At 42.8% G+C, this 16,713-nt stretch overlaps 2 protein-coding genes and 1 long non-coding RNA gene across 4 annotated transcripts in view; 2 read left to right on the top strand and 1 right to left on the bottom strand.

Annotated features, from left to right (window-relative positions):
- The first annotated feature begins 3,131 nt into the window (after nucleotides 1–3,131).
- On the top strand, nucleotides 3,132–10,651 carry LOC115107918 (cysteine-rich protein 2-like). Its single transcript, XM_029631687.2, has 8 exons — nucleotides 3,132–3,322; nucleotides 7,439–7,533; nucleotides 8,089–8,146; nucleotides 8,336–8,464; nucleotides 8,613–8,681; nucleotides 9,054–9,148; nucleotides 9,586–9,643; nucleotides 9,776–10,651. The coding sequence occupies exons 1-8, from the start codon at nucleotides 3,280–3,282 to the stop codon at nucleotides 9,856–9,858; spliced, it is 630 nt and encodes a 209-aa protein (XP_029487547.1). The 5' UTR covers nucleotides 3,132–3,279; the 3' UTR covers nucleotides 9,859–10,651.
- Nucleotides 10,652–13,520: 2,869 nt separating this feature from the next.
- LOC115107917 (uncharacterized) lies at nucleotides 13,521–16,308 on the top strand. 2 transcript variants are annotated; one of them, XR_010460883.1, is made up of 2 exons: nucleotides 13,521–13,833; nucleotides 13,984–16,308. It is a non-coding gene; the product is annotated as an uncharacterized LOC115107917 (long non-coding RNA). The 2 variants fall into 2 exon arrangements; XR_010460884.1 differs by having other exon boundaries at nucleotides 13,939–16,308.
- The window catches only part of si:dkey-174m14.3 (uncharacterized protein LOC563117 homolog), a 33,222-nt gene continuing 32,319 nt past the window's right edge, over nucleotides 15,811–16,713 (bottom strand). Inside the window, 1 exon segment of the mRNA XM_029631684.2 lies at nucleotides 15,811–16,713. Within this exon segment, the coding sequence (XP_029487544.2) occupies nucleotides 16,581–16,713 (133 nt within the window). The 3' untranslated portion in view covers nucleotides 15,811–16,580.

The raw sequence follows: 16,713 nt of genomic DNA, 5'->3' as shown, positions 1-16,713 counted from the left end.
CTGTTATAAGCAAATGGCCATCTATAAGGCATTTATTCAGTGATTTCCTTCTTTGTCTAATTTATGTGTTTATTCATTCACGACTAGGATGGGTAGCACCTTATTTTAAGAGTCCATAATAAGTCATTTATAAAGTGTGTGTTCACCATTTATTAATCATCACGCCCACATTCATAAACCATTTACTAATCATTAGTAAAGTATTTTTGCAGTCCCTAATCTAAAGTGAGTGCTATTTTACCTTATAAATACTTTATAAAAGTTTTGAAAGACCCGTGTAATTTCTCACAAAATTGGCATGCCATTGGTAGACAATCCTGCTGTACCTGGTAAAAGAACAAGCACACAACATAGGAGGTTTAAAGGAAATATATGTACATGTGTGAATAACTTGCTTACTAACATTTTCAAATGTGGGAGTAATGAGTAAGAAATGTTGAACAAACGGTTTGTAAATGCCTTATAAATGGTTTTCTCTGGACCCTTCAAATAGTGTTAACCTGCCGGTTTATTTATACGTTGGCTATATTTTATATATGTAATAGTAATGAACCCTTAGGATGGGGGGGGGATATTTATGACAGCCAGGCACTTCTATTTTCAGCATTAGGAATATTTGTCTTTATCTAATAAATGTGTTTATTCCTTCACAATTAGGATGCTGCTGGGCCTAGCACAGGCTAGGAACATACAGACCACATACACTCACTGGACAGTTTTTTAGGTACACCCATCTAGCATCGGGTCGGACCCCCCTTTGCCTCCGGAACAGCCTGAATTCTCTGTGGCATGGATTCTATAAGTCGGAAACGTTCGACAGGATTGTTGGTTCATGCTGGCGCGATGGTACCACATAGTTGCTGGAGACTGGATGATGGTACACCGCCGCACCAGCCTGTACCGTTGACACCAGGCAGGATGGGTCCATGGACTCATGCTGCTTACGCCAAATCCTGACTCTGCCATCAGCATGACGCAACAGGAACCGGGACTCGTCGGACCAGGGGATGTTTTTCCATTCCTCAATTGTCCAGTGTTGGGGATCGCGTGTCCACTGGAGTCCATTCTTCTTGTTTTTTACAGATAGGAGCAGTAGCAGTGCGTGGGTAAAATCCCTGGGGAAGCCAGTGTCATACAGGACACCAGGGTTCCCCCAACTGGCGCCCAGTTTTATTTGGCCTCCCAAGTTTTCTGTAGAATTTTCATTGCTTCATTGGACATAATATACTGTAAAAACACCAGGAAATCAGCTCCAATAGATTTACATTTGGAAACCACTGGGCCAATAACTGGTTCAAATCCCCAAGCCGACGAGGTGAAAAATCTGTCTGTGCCCTTGAGAACGGGTACTTAACCCTAATTGCTCCTGTAAGTCGCTCTGGATAAGAGCATCTGCTGAATGACTCAAATGTATTTTCATGGATCATATACAAATATAAGCCAGGTTTGAAATTATTATGTTTAGTAAAATATTACGTGTTTGGCCTTCTTGCGGTGAATTTGCAGTCTACAAATGATTTGGAATTATGCCCCCCTGTTAATGACGTAAATAAATCTCAATGGGATTTGATAGGAGTGATGCCACATCCAAGCTGGCTTCCCTTGACACTTTTTTTGGTTCACCAGGACCATTCACAGTTGAGCTCGCTCAGTTTAGCTCAACGCTGATAGGCTAATTTTTTTATACTTTTTTGTCAAGGGAGGCCAGATGCTAGCTGACTTCCCTTGCCTTCAATGCTACAGGCGGCAACAATGTCATACTCTTTATGACCAGACAGCATCAGATTGATGGCCTACACATAGAGAGAGGGGCGCTGTTTCGCTCGCTCGGATGCTTTCTCCTGTGAGATACATTCAGCCTCTTGTGAATTGAAGGAAAATTATGAAACACAGAGAGACGAAAGAGAAATGATTGAATTTTTAAAAAATAACGAATTGGTCACTTTTGTGGGGGAAGCCTGACATCCATTGGCATCCATAAATAGACAGCTCAGAGGTGAGTGCAGTGGAGGTCGGAAGAAAACAGAGAGAGACAGATGTATTGCCAGTTCCTTAATATGTTGGCACTATATGTAATAACAATTAACACATACAGACAGACAGACAGACAGACAGACATACAGACAGAGACAGATGGTCTGCAGAGAAGATGCAGAGGCAGACTACACAACAGGGAGGCAACAGAGGCACATCTATAGCAGTGAGGTATATCACCACGAGCTGGTTAGAAAGAGCTGATTAAAAAAGCAAAGGACTATGGTTTTTCACCGGTCGATGGTACAGTAAAAGTTGAATAATGCTGTACTATAAATGCCTCTGTTATGTGTCAGTAGCATTACCGACTGTGTGTGTAAGTAGCTGGGGTGCGCACGGTGCGTGAAGTGATGTGGGCTGGTGTGGCTGAAATGCCAGGGCAGATTTTTTTTCGTCCCAGTCCACCCTGGTAACAACTGTAACAACTGTCATGACTGTAAGGACAGGTACAAATCCTGTCATAAAGCCCTTCTGAACTTTTAATGAGACCACAAAAGGACTAGACCGTTTAGCCTCTTTTGGGATTCAAGATCATTTGTGAGCAAATACCTAATGTACATTATATGAATGCCAAGAATCCACAGTAGCCTACAGTATCTACAGTAACTTACAGTATCCTTGGGACTTGCAGAGCGTCACTTAACATTCTGTCTAAGTAGGACAGGGGTAGGCCTATAAGAGAGTATCCTAACAACCACATGAAGCTGAAACAAACAGAGACGTCCAGTGTTGAAAAGATGAAGTGTGAGAGTAGAGGAACTGTCCCTGTTAGGTTGCAATGCGATTAATCGAGTTGACATACAGGGACACCTGATATAGAAGTGATGACATCGACTCTCATGGAAATGATTCACAATAGCCTGCTGTGATGCCACAATCCAAGTTGGCTCCCAAATAAGAAACAACCACAGTTATACTGCTGCTATTGGGTATATTTTGGTTTAAATATGTATAACGTTTATGTTAAATCTCTGTCCTCGTGGATTAGGTTCTAGTCTGCTGTGCAGTAGCCAAAGGAGCCATTTTAAAGTATTGGGACGAGGCCAGAATCAGCAGCTCATACGTCATCATAGAGGAGGGGCTATGTAAATTTAGCAGAATAACGTATGGGGATGAAGCCTGCTATTTCCACTTGCCCATCAATACAATCTAGGGGGGAAAACGTCGATTCAAATAGCTAATTTAAAAAAGAAAAAGGATATCACATTCTCTCGTCTCCAGGCATTAGTCCAGAATATATGGAACATGGCATCGAAATGTCCTAAATGCGACAAGACGGTTTATTTTGGTAAGTGCATTTTTCATATGATCATATAGCCTATCGTCCCATGTCTGTAGTGTGTGAAAGCCCCCCCGAGTGAGCTATGTAGGCCTAATTACTTAGGCTATTGTAGACACCGTTACAGCTAATGTTTACTCAAATATAAACCCACTGTCACATTGTAATTATACAGTAAACCTAGACAATATCACCCTACAGATTGGGGAAGACCTAATTGGAAATTGTACTGCCTTTGATCTATTTTATTAGAATGAACCAGTAGGTTATTTACTTTAGGTATGGGTCTGCGGCGTCAGCCTAGCGTGCCTATATAGGCTCAACCAATTAGGCCCGGGTGACTGTACATGACTTCGGAAGTGTGGTATAGCCTACAACTGCTTTAAGCCATGCAAGGAGGTGGGATCATTTCTTCCTTCATCAGGACAGATGGGAAACCTACGTCCCACGAGTATTGGCTAGTCTATCAGAACAGTGAAAATCTTCGTAATATCAGTCCAATTCAACGCCCTGCAGACGGGTGACGGCCAAGTCTACTTTCAGCGCACACCGCTAACCTGCAACTGATCAGTTGGGTTTTGGAGGGATATAGCCTAAAGTGAAAACATCTGTCCCCAGATTAATGACACAAGCATCCTTTCCCATTGATGGATTTAAAAGTAATACATTTCTCCTTAACTGATAGCCTATTTACAGTAGGCCTATTCAGGGGATGTGTTCATGGTTTAAAAATAATTGAGATAGCCAGCCTAGCTGCTTGGCACAATAATCAGATTGAGCTAAACCAATTAATTAGGCATGTTGCTGTGCTGATAGATAGGCCCTACCTTCCATATAAATAATACATTTGTTGCATTGACTTTGCTCTGGCCTACACTACATGATTAAGTATGTGGATGCCTGCTTGTCGAAAATCTCATTCCAAAATCATGGGCATTAATATGGAGTTGGTTCCCCCATTGCTGCTATAACAGCCCCCATTCTGGGAAGGCTTTCCACTAGATGTTGGAACATTGCTGCGGGGACTTGCTTAAATTCAGCCACTAGAGCATTTGTGAGGTCGGGCACTGATGTTTGGCGATTAGGCATAGCTCGCCGTCGGTGTTCCAATTCATCCCAAAGGTGATCGATGGGGTTGAGGTCAGGGCTCTGTGCAGGCCAGTCAAGTTCTTCCACACTGATCTCGAAAAAACATTTCTGTATGGATCTCGCTTTGTGCGCTGTGGCATTGTCTTGCTAAAACAGGAAAGGGCCTTCCCCAAACTGTTGCCACAAAGTTGGAAGCACAGAATTGTTTAGAATATCATTGTATGCAGTAGGATTAAGATTTCCGTATACACTGGAACTAAGGTGCCCGAACCATGAAAAACAGCCCCGGACCATTATTCCTCCTCCACCAAGCTTTACAGTTGACACTACGCATTGGGGCAGGTAGTGTTCTCCTGGCATCCGCCAAACCCAGATTCATCCTTCAGACTGCCAGATGGTGAAGCGTGATTCATCACTCCAGAGAACCCGTATCCACTGCTTCCACTGAAATAACCGAATCCACTAATTTGAAGGGGTGTCCACATACTTTTTTTTGTATATATATATAGATATGTAGTGTAGCTCTGGAGAACAGTAAACATTCCGATTTCAGAACTAACTGGCATGGACAGCTTCCAAAGAAGGAAATGGAGTGGAGCCTCGCGCTAGCCAGCCGCCCAACCAAAACAATGGCAGAGCGTGCGTGTGAGTCCCGAGACACCGTAAACGACAAGCCGATTCAACATGTTCTCTCATATGGCCTACCAGACCTGGCCTACTATATGTTGAAACATACATGATTCAATCTAGTCTCTGTTATATATTTCCCACTCCCCTGTAAAAATTAGGCCCCTATGCACCATAGTAAAAACAATGAAAGAAACAGATTGTTTTGATAGTTCTTCTTAGACTATTTTACACTCTTTTTCACGAGTTAAAAACAGTAAGTGTGGGTCCATGATAGTCATCGGCAGTGCATCAGAATAAAACCTCTGGAAACCTCCTCGCAACACTTTTCCTTCATCTTGAAGCATCTATTTCTTCTTACCTAATTATCCCAGAATGGGCAATGTCTTGGGCTTTCTATCTGGTAATAAATGAATGCCTGAATACCAGATAGTACCTGAAATCTGCTTACTGTCTATTATCTTAATCCTTTCCCTTATGGAATGTCCCTCTGACCCGTTCGTTGGTAGCGTGTCACCAATAAAGAGGGCAATGCCACTCTCTGTGTTTATTCACATAATCACACGCTGCCCCCTTAGGCTCCTCATCTCTTAAGTCAGTGTCTGCTTTGATGCTACCATTGAGTGCTGCTAAATCTGCAGTGTTTGCTTCTCTACTCCCACTCTCATTATGAAATACTGCAGATTCTCTCTGAGTCCTTTTGCCTCAGGAGTTTAGATGATGTTTGATGTACGTTGTGTAACTCCGAGTCTTTGATTCGGCCCCCGCAAGATCTCCTCTCTCATTTCAACACTCTAATCTGGGCCATTGCGTAATCGTCATCAGCCATATCTCTGAAACTGTACTGACTTCATGTGTCATTTACTTGCTGTTCCTGTCCATGAAAGCTGATAACAATCCTCCGTCCTCCCTGACTGTCAGAGTCATAGGCTGTGCCTCCAATGGTACCCTGTTGCCTATGTGGTGCACTAAATAAGGAATACACTCCTTGAAAAAAAGGTGCTATCTAGAACCTAAAAGGGTTATTCAGCTGTCCCCATAGAATAACCCTTTGGAGAACCCTTTTTAGTTCCAGGTAGAACCCTTTTGGGTTTCAGGTAGAACCCTTATCACAGAGTTTTTTTGCAGAACCCAGAAGGGTTCTACCTGGAACCAAAAAGGGTTCTCCTATGGGGACATCCAAGGAACCCTTTTGTGTAGGATGTCATTCGGGATCCTGCCATAGAGTCCTGCTCCCACACTGCCACTGGATTGATCTCATCAACAGATACAGGATGAGACATAGTCACATATTGTACACAAGGGGAAACATAATACCCTTAATCAACCTTAATTATTTAGACTGAACAACCCCCACAGCCTTCCCTCTTTCTTTCTCACTTTCTCACTGTCTTTATCTCTTTCTCATTTACTCTCTCTGTCTTTGTCTCTGTCTTTGTGTGTGTGTGTGTGTGTTTGTTTGTTTGTGTGCATGCTTGTATGCCATCCATGCATGCAAATGTAGAGAGGAGAACAAGAGAGAGAGAGAGAGACAGACAGAGAGAGAGAGGGAGAGAACACCCTGCAGGGACAGACTCTCATGACTCTCAAAGAAAAGTGGCTATTGTCTGTCTGCCGAGGTGACTATGTGGTCACTGCCTCCCACTTAACTGTATCTTGCATTAGTGACAGGTCGCCAGTCTAAAAAGCATGTGATATCTGGGTGTGCCAGAGGCATGTGGCCTGCCTCGGGATTCTGGGCTATATCTAACAGAGGTTAGAGATAAAAGCCTCATTGAGTAGCTTGTTCTATGTCCTCTCTCTCTCTCCTTGCAATCCCACAGCAGCCAGGGACAGGCATTAGACATTGGACAGGAAGCATTTGCAACATATTGTCTCCTCTCTTACTGTAGTCTAATTTGCAGGCAGATTGTGACTGCGCATGTGTGCCAATGTGTGCGTGTGGGCGTGTGTGTGTCTGGCAGAATGATGGCCAGGCGGAACGGACAGAAGTGGGGCAGAGGCTTTGGGATTTGAGATATGAAACAGGCTTTTGAATTACAGTGGTGACTCATGCTATGGGAAAGTCTGGCACAGCAGGGGGGGGCTGGAGGCACAATGGAGATGTGGAGAAAATGGTGGAATCGATATGATATGATCATCAACATGAAAGAGAATCTACTCCTCTGTACAACAGAGATAACCAGACTTCCGTTCAGAAGGCAATGGACAGGGTGGGGTTTAGGTTGATAAAGAAATAAATGACTAATCCAATCCAACCACCAGAGAAATGTCCTTCCCTACCGAACTAGCTCACTCTGTAGCATCTCATACTCAGTTGACATCTACATATGTGAATGCAACCACAACATGTCCCTTTCCTCTACAGTAATGTAGCACCCCCCCTCTCTCTGTCTCTCCTCCCCCCAGCGGAGAAGGTGACATCCCTGGGGAAAGACTGGCACAAGTTCTGTCTGAAATGTGAGCGCTGCAACAAGACCCTGAACCCAGGGGGCCATGCTGAAGTAAGAGGAGTCTGTAGCTTACCCCACACAGAGACAGTCAGGGGACAACCACAGGGGGCTTTGTGTACAATAGAGAGGAGTAACTGTGCAGACATTTTTGGCTCTGTTACCATTAGATCTCTGGGAGGGTTAGAGAGGGTTAGGGCCTCATGGGGCGAGTATCAGCATTCTGACAGAGCCTATTCATCAATATGGGCACTGTACAGTACTGTACAGGAGGCTAGGCCAGTTACGAACAGATGGGATTGGCTTCTATTGAGGTTCATGCAGGCTACTAAAGGATATGGTTTTACGTGTAGTGTACAGTGCAATCTGAAATCCATTGGGTTCCTCTCTTATTTGTGGCATGTTTGTTGAAAAGATCCAAAGATCCCTCCAAAGCTACGTCAGCCATTTTAAACTCAAGTCAGTCATGCAGCCCTCAATGCTGGAATGGACATCAATATGTTATAGGGGTATTTTTTTGACTTGAGTTTAATACCAAAATGAAGCCCAACACAGTCCAATGTGTTTGTTCCCAGATACTTTTGCTGTTGTCTTTCCTTCTGTTCACAGCACGATGGAACACCCTACTGCCACAAGCCATGCTATGCTGCCCTCTTTGGACCAAAAGGTGAAATACATCAACTTTATCGTCAGCCATTCTTTTGTTTTGTGCTTATGTGCTAATAAAATTTTTAATTACAGTGAGCCCTTAAGATAGGCCTAATTTATACTTCTCCAGAGTCTCATAAAAGGAAACTGCTTTGGGTAATGTGCTCGCACAGTATGCAATAAAGCCTCTCTCTCTCTCTCTCTGTAGGTGTGAACATAGGAGGTGCTGGCTCTTACGTCTATGAGGCTCCCGTTAACGATACCCCTGCCAGCGTTTCCACGGAAACAGGGGCCAAACTCGAGGAGAAGAAAGCTCACGCCAGAGGCCCAGTGAAGGGTAAGGAACATGACAGAAAAAGAGGACAAACTCAAAAAAGAAGGATAGAGCTACTGTCATGTGTTATCCCATATGGAGAGGGTATTCAGTGTATTTTGACCACTGGTTGTGTAACAGTCCTGTTCTCCTCCATCTCTTTCTGACACAGCCGCAAGCTTCTCCACTTTTTCTGGAGAGCCCAGTAAATGTCCAAGATGCAGCAAGACAGTGTATTTCGGTAAGCCTGTTATGTTAAGTAAGCCTGTTATGAAAAGAAGCCAACAAGTGATCAGCATATGTGGGAACTCCTTCAAGACTGTTGGAAAAGCATTCCTCATGAAGCTGGTTGAGAGAAGGCCAAGAGTGAGCAACGCTGTCATCGAGGCAAAGGGTGGTTACTTTGAAGAATTTGTGTATCTGTATGTATCATGTATCTGTGTATGCATCTGTGTATCATATATCTGTGTATGTATATGTGTATGTATATGTGAGTGTGTGTCTACAATGCACATGGTGGCTGGCAACTGTAAGTACTAGAGGAATGTTGTTTCCATGGTGATATGCCTGATATTGTGTGTGCGTGCGCTTCCGTGTGTGCTTGTGTGTGCAGCTGAGAAGGTAACGTCCCTGGGGAAGGACTGGCATCGACCCTGTCTGCGCTGTGAGAGATGCTGCAAGACCCTGGCCCCTGGAAGCCACGCAGAGGTGAGAGACAGAAAACAGGGAGAAGGGAGAAGGGAGAAGGGGTAGGGAAGAGGGAGATGTGGGGAGTGGAGAAAGGAGAGAAAATAGAAAGATTTAAGTAGATGCCCTGTCTGTGCTCTCTGAATCTGAATGGCATTTTCCACGTACTCGGAATTTGACTTAGTGAGAAGGTGCTGCTAGTGATAGACAGCCAACACATAATCTACATACAGTACATACAATATAAATACAATAAACAAAGAACAGTTACACATGATAAGAGAGTATGCAAATTTACAGTTGAAAATGTACAGAGAATATACTAAGAATATACTTATAAAATGTACAATTTACAGTGGGAGTGTAACGTAGTGCAGTTCGAGTAATTATATAATCACATTGCATGTGGCAGGAACTGTCTGGGTACAGTAAATGATATGAATTCCATTCTGTTTCAGCATGATGGGCAGCCCTACTGCCACAAACCGTGTTATGCCACCCTGTTTGGGCCCAAAGGTATGCTATACTCACCCAAGACTTTCTTCCTCTTAACCAATTGAAAGACCAACCACCCTATTGCTATGCTTTACATGTATTATGATATTTCATAGATATCACCATAGTCAGATGTCCATTGTTCCATTCCAGGTGTGAACACTGGAGGTGTTGGGAGCTACATCTACGATGAACCCAGCACTGAGGCAGAGGCAGAGACTGAGGCCCAGCCTTGAGTCTACCCATATCCCCCACCACCTCCTCCTCCAGCCAGGCCTCTTCAGCATTGGCTCTCTCACCTCATGCCTTGTCACTATCCCCATTCTTAGATAGGCTGAGTATATCTGTATTTCCATCCTGTCCCTACACTTTCTACTCTGCTTCTCCATTAGGTTATTCAGCATGTACAGAAAGCAAGTGTCAAATAGTACATGTTGTAGGCTTAACTCACAAGAATGGATATTTAGAATGTTCAGTTGTGTTTCTAGATTATTTATACCTCTACTTTTTGTATCGCAATGAATCTTTTTTGGCGAACATCTCCCCTGTGAAATGTACAGTAGGTTCATCGATGTCCCCTTCCTCGTTGTTCATGTCTCTCCAAGATGCCAAATCAGCAGAAGTGTGTGTAAGCTGTACAGTACAATGTGTATTAAATGAAAGCCACCCTATGGTTTGACTCTACACAGTACAGCACAGACCTAGTGAGGGAAAAGATGAGGGGGTGGTAGGCCTGCTTTTATTAATTCCCTGAAAATAATGTCATTTATCTGTGCACCTACAAATACATAGCATACACAACTGGCATGATGATTTCCAAGCGTTCTGCTATAGGCCTATTCAGTATGTTCTTGCCAAGTTCACCCTGCGTCTAGGAGAACGGGGTGATAGTGTAGAAACAGAATAGATAGAGCATCCTAGGAATGTGCATTATTGTTAGCCTATTGCTGTTGGTTGTGCATCAAAGGTGTGTTACTTAAGAAAGTGGGTCATCAGATATTTTCTACAATAAAGTTGTAAGAACATGAACGGTTGTTTTATGTCTTATTTGGGGAAAAGTGTAAAGGGTTATTTACAGGAACCTGTTACATATTGGTAGTTATTACAGTGTAGGCTACAACTCAGACAAAGATCAATTATATAAAGATTAGCAAAGATATCTGATATAAAGAATGATAGTAAAAGGCTTTGGAGCACCTTAAATGAAATGTAGGGCAAAAAGGCAAACTCAGCCCCATCATTCATTGAATCAGATGGCTCACTCATCATCAAACCCACTGATATTGCCAACTACTTTAATGTTTTTTTCATTGGCAAGGTTAGCAAACTTAGGCATGACAAGCATTGAAATGTTGAATTCCGTAAAGTGAGTGTGGAAGAGGAGAAGCAAAGATTGTTGTCTATCAACAACGACAAGCCACTTGGGTCTGATAACGTGGGTGGACATTCACTGAGGATGATAGCGGACGATATTGCCTTTACTAGTTGCCATCTGTTCAATCTAAGCCTCCAGGAAAGTTTGCGCCCTCAGGCCTGGAGGGAAGCAAAAGTCATTCCGCTACCGAAGAATAGCAAAGCACTCTTTACTGGCTCAAACAACCGACCAATCAGCCTGTTACCAACCCTTAGTAAACTTTGGGGGAAAATGACAACGCTATTTCACAGTAAACAAATTAACAACAGATTTTCAGTAGACATATAGGGAAGGGCATTCAACATGTATGGCACTTACACAAATTACTGATGATTGGCTGAGAGAAATTGATAATAAAAAGATTGTGGGAGCTGTTTTGTAAGAATTCCGTGCAGCTTTTGACATTATCGATCATAATCTGCTGCTGGAAAAACATATGTGTTATGGCTTTACATCCCCTGCTATACTGTGGATTGAGAGTCACCTGTCTAACAGAACCCAGCCTCTACATGAATGGTGGGTCCCCCTTGGGATGGTTGAGCTAACGTACACTACCATTCAAAAGTTTGAGGTCACTTAGAAATGTCCTTGTTTTTGAAAGAAAAACACATTTTTTGTCCATTAAAATAACATCAAATTAATCAGAAATACATTGTAGACATTGTTAATGTTGTAAATGACTATTGTAGTTGGAAACGACAGATTGTTCATGGAATATTTACATAGGCGTACAGAGGCCCATTATCAGCAACCATCACTCCTGTGTTCCAATGGCACGTTGGGTTAGCGAATCCAAGTTCATCATTTTAAAAGGATAATTGATCATTAGGAAACGCTTTTGTAATTATGTTAGCACATCTTGTTCTGATTAAAGAAGCAGTAAAACTTGCCTTCTTTAGACTAGTTGAGTACCTGGAGCATCAGCATTTGTGGGTTTGATTAAAGGCTCAAAATGGCCAGAAACAAAGAACATTCTTCCGTAACTCGCCAGTCTCTTCTTGTTTTGAGAAATGAAGGCTATTCCATGCGAGAAATTGCCAAGAAATTTAAGATCTCGCTGCCCTTCACAGAACAGCGCAAACTGGCTCTAACCAGAATAGAAAGAAGAGTGGGAGGCCCCGGTGCACAACTGAGCAAGAGGACAAGTACATTAGAGTGTCTAGTTAGAGAAACAGATGCCTCACAAATCCTCAACTGGCAGCTTCATTAAATAGTACCCACAAAACACCCGTCTCAATGTCAACAGTGACTCTCTAATGTACTTGTCCTCTTGCTCAGTTGGCACCGGGGCCTACCACTCCTCTTTCTATTCTGGTTAGAGTCTGTTTGCGCAGTTCTATGAAGGGAGTAGTGGCTCAAAGTAGAGGAGAAATTGACTTCATCACTACTTGTATTTGTGAGAAGTATTGACATGTTGAATGCACTGAGACACCCATGAATTACCTACAAGACATGCCACCAGAAGTTTCTTCACAGTCCCCAAGTCCAGAACAGACACAGAACAACATAGAGCCCTGACTACATGGAACTCTATTCCACATCAAGTAACTCATGCAAGCAGTAAAATTAGATTTAAAAAAATATTTGTAAAAAAAATAGATAGATAAAAATACACCTTATGGAACAGTGGGGACTGTGAAGAGACACACACAGGCATAGACACATGCATACACACATGATAACATGTACTATACACACATGTACACGTGGATTTTGTGTTGTAGATATGTGGTAGTACACTAGTGGCTTGAGGGCACACACTTAATGTGTTGTGAAATCTGTTGTGAAATGTACTGTAATGTTTTTTAAATTGCATAACTGCTTTCATTTTGCTGGACCCCAGGAAGAGTAGCTGCTGCCATGGGGATCCATAATAAATACAAATACAGACCATTGTCTACCAGCAGGGTGCGACTATTTCTTATTTAGCAAGGTGTCACGAGAATATGGCCATGCGAAAACACCGCAAAGGCTTGTGGGTGTTGTAGTTCTTATCTAGCTCATGCATCTATATTTTGTAATTGAAACCTAAAGTCATCGCTGTAATGTCAGCTGCGATTCTTGTGGCAGCTGTTGTCGGTGGTGAAATATTGCTAATTGTTTCCGAATGTTTTCTCCTGGAAGAAATTGGTACAGTTGCTCCAGTACCCGGCAGATATGATGGGGGGAAAGACGGTAATTTTGACCTGAACGAACAGTGGCATAGTGAAAGCCTTTTGCCGGGAAGCTGCACAAACTCCAGTGTTTAGTAATGAAGGTAACCTTTCAAAGTGCGCAATGGTGTGCTGTCCAACGTGCTGAAACAGTCACGTGTGTACACAGTCGCTTGGTATTTGTTTACAAAAGCTAACGTCAATTAAGTTTTAAATAAATTCAGTACAGGGTTTAGTTATCCTAATTACAATTCATTCACTGGAAATCACTTGCAATGATTGTAGTTTATTACAAATTATATAGATTGAGAGATATATATAGAGACCAACACGACACAGTCATCCAGCCATCATTAAACAAAACCCCTATGCTAATCATTCACTGTGTGTGCCTCTTACATGCCTGTTTTCCTTCAAAAAGTTGATGTGCTCATCTACAACGCAGGCATCTACCAGTGTCCCTACACCAAGACAGGAGGGTTTCGAGATGCAGCTGGGGTTCAACCACCTGGATCACTTCCTCCTCACCCACCTCGCCCCGGACTTCCTGTTGAAGTTGTTTTGTGTATATTGTATTCCTTAGCACAAACCAGTTTGCAACGGAAAATGAAAAAACGAAAGTTTCTTATGAGACAAAAGTTCAGGTTAGTCCTTTCCTGTTTCAGACAGTTTTCTTCAATTTGGTGCCTCATGAATACAACCCTTGTGTAATGTCTGTTGTGTTTCTATGGATGATTTTCCCCCTCAAGGGATAATAACATGTTCTACTTCTACTACCACTCCTGTGAGATCAGCTGCAACAAAGCGTTCTGTTACAGCCAGAGCAAGCTGGCTAATCTTCCCGTGAGCTGACCCGACGCTGGAAGACGAGGGCGTCACGGTCAACACACTCTCCCCGGGCATGGTGAGGACCAGGCTGGGGAGGCACATCTACATCCCTCTTCCTGGCAAAACCTCTCCTCTACCTGGCCTGGCTGGCCTTCTTCAAGAGCCCACTGGAGGGCACTTGGACGCCGCTCTACCTGGCGTGTTCGCCCAACATGGAGGGAGTGGTTGGGAAGTGCTTCGCTAATTGCGAGGAGCTGATGCCCAAGGTAATGGATGATCACTCGGTCAAGAGGCTGTGGAACCTGAGTGAAAGCATGTTGGGGATCAAGTCTCAGTAAGAGACCTGGGATCCAGACAGTCTTCTAGAGGCGATCCGAGATACTTTTCCCTGTGAATCAAGTGAATTGGGGGATGATTGATTGAGACTGTTTGGGATTTCATTGGAACTGGGATCAGTGGGCAAAGTTCCTGATGTTTTTAATTAACCTTGGTGTGGGTGTGTGCATCTGTGAGAGATGTGCAAATATTGTGTGGATGGAGTGTGAGTGGGATTGGAGGTGTGCATGCCGAGAGTGCTAATAATGTGAGCAATGTGCCTGTGAAACAGAGAAGATCCATTGAGAATTTCTACATGCAGTGTTCCATGAATGTGTAACTAAGTATACCAGTTCCCATAGGAACCTACTAGATTATATGTACTGTACTTTTTTTCACCAGTGTTTACTGAATCACAAATTCACACAATCAAAGTGGAGGGGAGCTAATTCCTTGTAGTGATTAGCAAAGGGAAGGTGGACTGTCATATTTGCTTTTAATGTGTGCTTGTTTGGTTATAGTGCTATCGAAATATCCCCGGAGTGGTTTGAAAAGCAAGCAAATTGATATCTAGTTCACCAGCTGTATATAAATGCTAAGGCAGCTAAGCTCATGCATACTGCATCCTGCATTTGACGGTGGGAAAAAGGAATAGAGGACTGGTTGTGTTGTGTTGCCTAATCCAGTTTTCGTCTCGTGAAGTGTTTGAATTGTAAATGCGTTGCCTTCTGCTGTGACTGGATGCACAGGAACAATTAAGTTTACAACGAGATTCAGATTCAGTTGGATGATGTTGCGATGTTGATGCTGTGGTGGCTCCCTCCTCTGGATAGATGTAATCTCTCAAGTAATTCCCTTTTCGCTTCAGAGCGAGTGAGTGAGAGGGGGAGTGCGTTTTGAATGTCAATGCGGAGGTATGGCTTATGCTATACGTTAACAAAATAGTCGACAATCCAAAGATACATGTGTGCGCACAGCTTGATTTGAATGCTTTTAAAACAACATTGTTTCTGCAATCTTTTTAGCAAATGGCATAATTATTATCGTCCACACACACGCACGGACGCACGCACTCACACACACCAACACTAAATCACACTTTAGCAAACCTTGGAGCATCGACATGTGTAGTTTGTGCTTTATTAGGTTAAATGAAACACAACAGAAATATAGAAACATGCATCATTGTGTGATAGAAACAGATTTGTGGTTGCTTGATTGGGGTGTGGGCATCTGAGGTAGAGTGGGACAGGAAAATGTCTCCAAGGGTTATAGAGCAAAAATAACATCAACGGGTAAGACAAATGTTTACATCTCAAAAAGAAGTCCATCAGTAGCAAAATGATACATACTTCGAACGGTCTCTTTAAGCGCTCTGGATATTTCAAAATGGTGTCAAAGCAAAAACTGAACGAATCAATGGAGCTGCACTCAAACGGGTTTAGGCTAGAGGGGCATCTCTATTTTAGAGTTAAAAACATCTCTTAGTGCTGCAACTTTAACCCATGCCTCATTGTCCTACATATTTTACTCTGCAGAAATGCAGCACAGTATTCAGTATTCAGCCTGTGATTGACAAAACAAATCTCAATGTGCAATTTGGACAGTCTTCTTTAACATTCCAACGATCTCTCTTTGATTTGCAGATGCTCTTAATAACCAGACATATTTACAATGTGTCGGTGTCCACATCTGGTTGAATTGTAGTCATTTCTTTACAATCATCAGTTTTATATGTTCTTTTGAATGCAACTACAAACAAAATATGTCTTTGAACACTCAATTGTTGTAGTTGTAATTAAATATATTTATATGTTTCAACAGTTACTTTAAATACTTCCTTCATCCACATGGAGCAACTGTGGTCTCTGGTACCTCCAAATATTATTTTATGTACCAAATGTACCAAAGGTAGCAGAGTCTTTTCCTATATTCCTCACTCATTTGGCACAGTAATAAATTGTCAATTCACCTGACCCAGACAATCTTACACGTTCATTGTAGTGATGCGAACCACACTTTTGTCAGTTTTTCACAGCTGTGGCAACAATCTGATGAATTCATGCTTAACCTACTGTATTGTCCAAATGTCCTATCAAAATGAATGTCCTTCAACTGAACGGCTAGACTCACACTAATCAATGTGTTTTGCTGGATCTACCAAGACCTCTCACCTCACATCCCACCAGGGAAAGAGATGAAGAAAGAGAAAGAACAGTAAGTCAGAGGATGACAATCCCTTCTTCTCTCAGTTCAGAAGTGTTCCATACAGCTGGGCTTTGGTGAGACTGTCCTTTCTGGAAAGTCCTAACGTGCCAAATGTTTGGTATTGCGGGGGAGGGGGACAAGGTGGTAGCGGGGGCGGTGGTGGACTGCCCTGG

The sequence above is a fragment of the Oncorhynchus nerka genome, linkage group LG24, assembly GCF_034236695.1.
Source record: "Oncorhynchus nerka isolate Pitt River linkage group LG24, Oner_Uvic_2.0, whole genome shotgun sequence".
Lineage (NCBI taxonomy): Eukaryota > Metazoa > Chordata > Actinopteri > Salmoniformes > Salmonidae > Oncorhynchus > Oncorhynchus nerka.
Note: the sequence above shows the minus strand (reverse complement) of the source record. Positions and strands in the feature narration are given on the sequence as shown.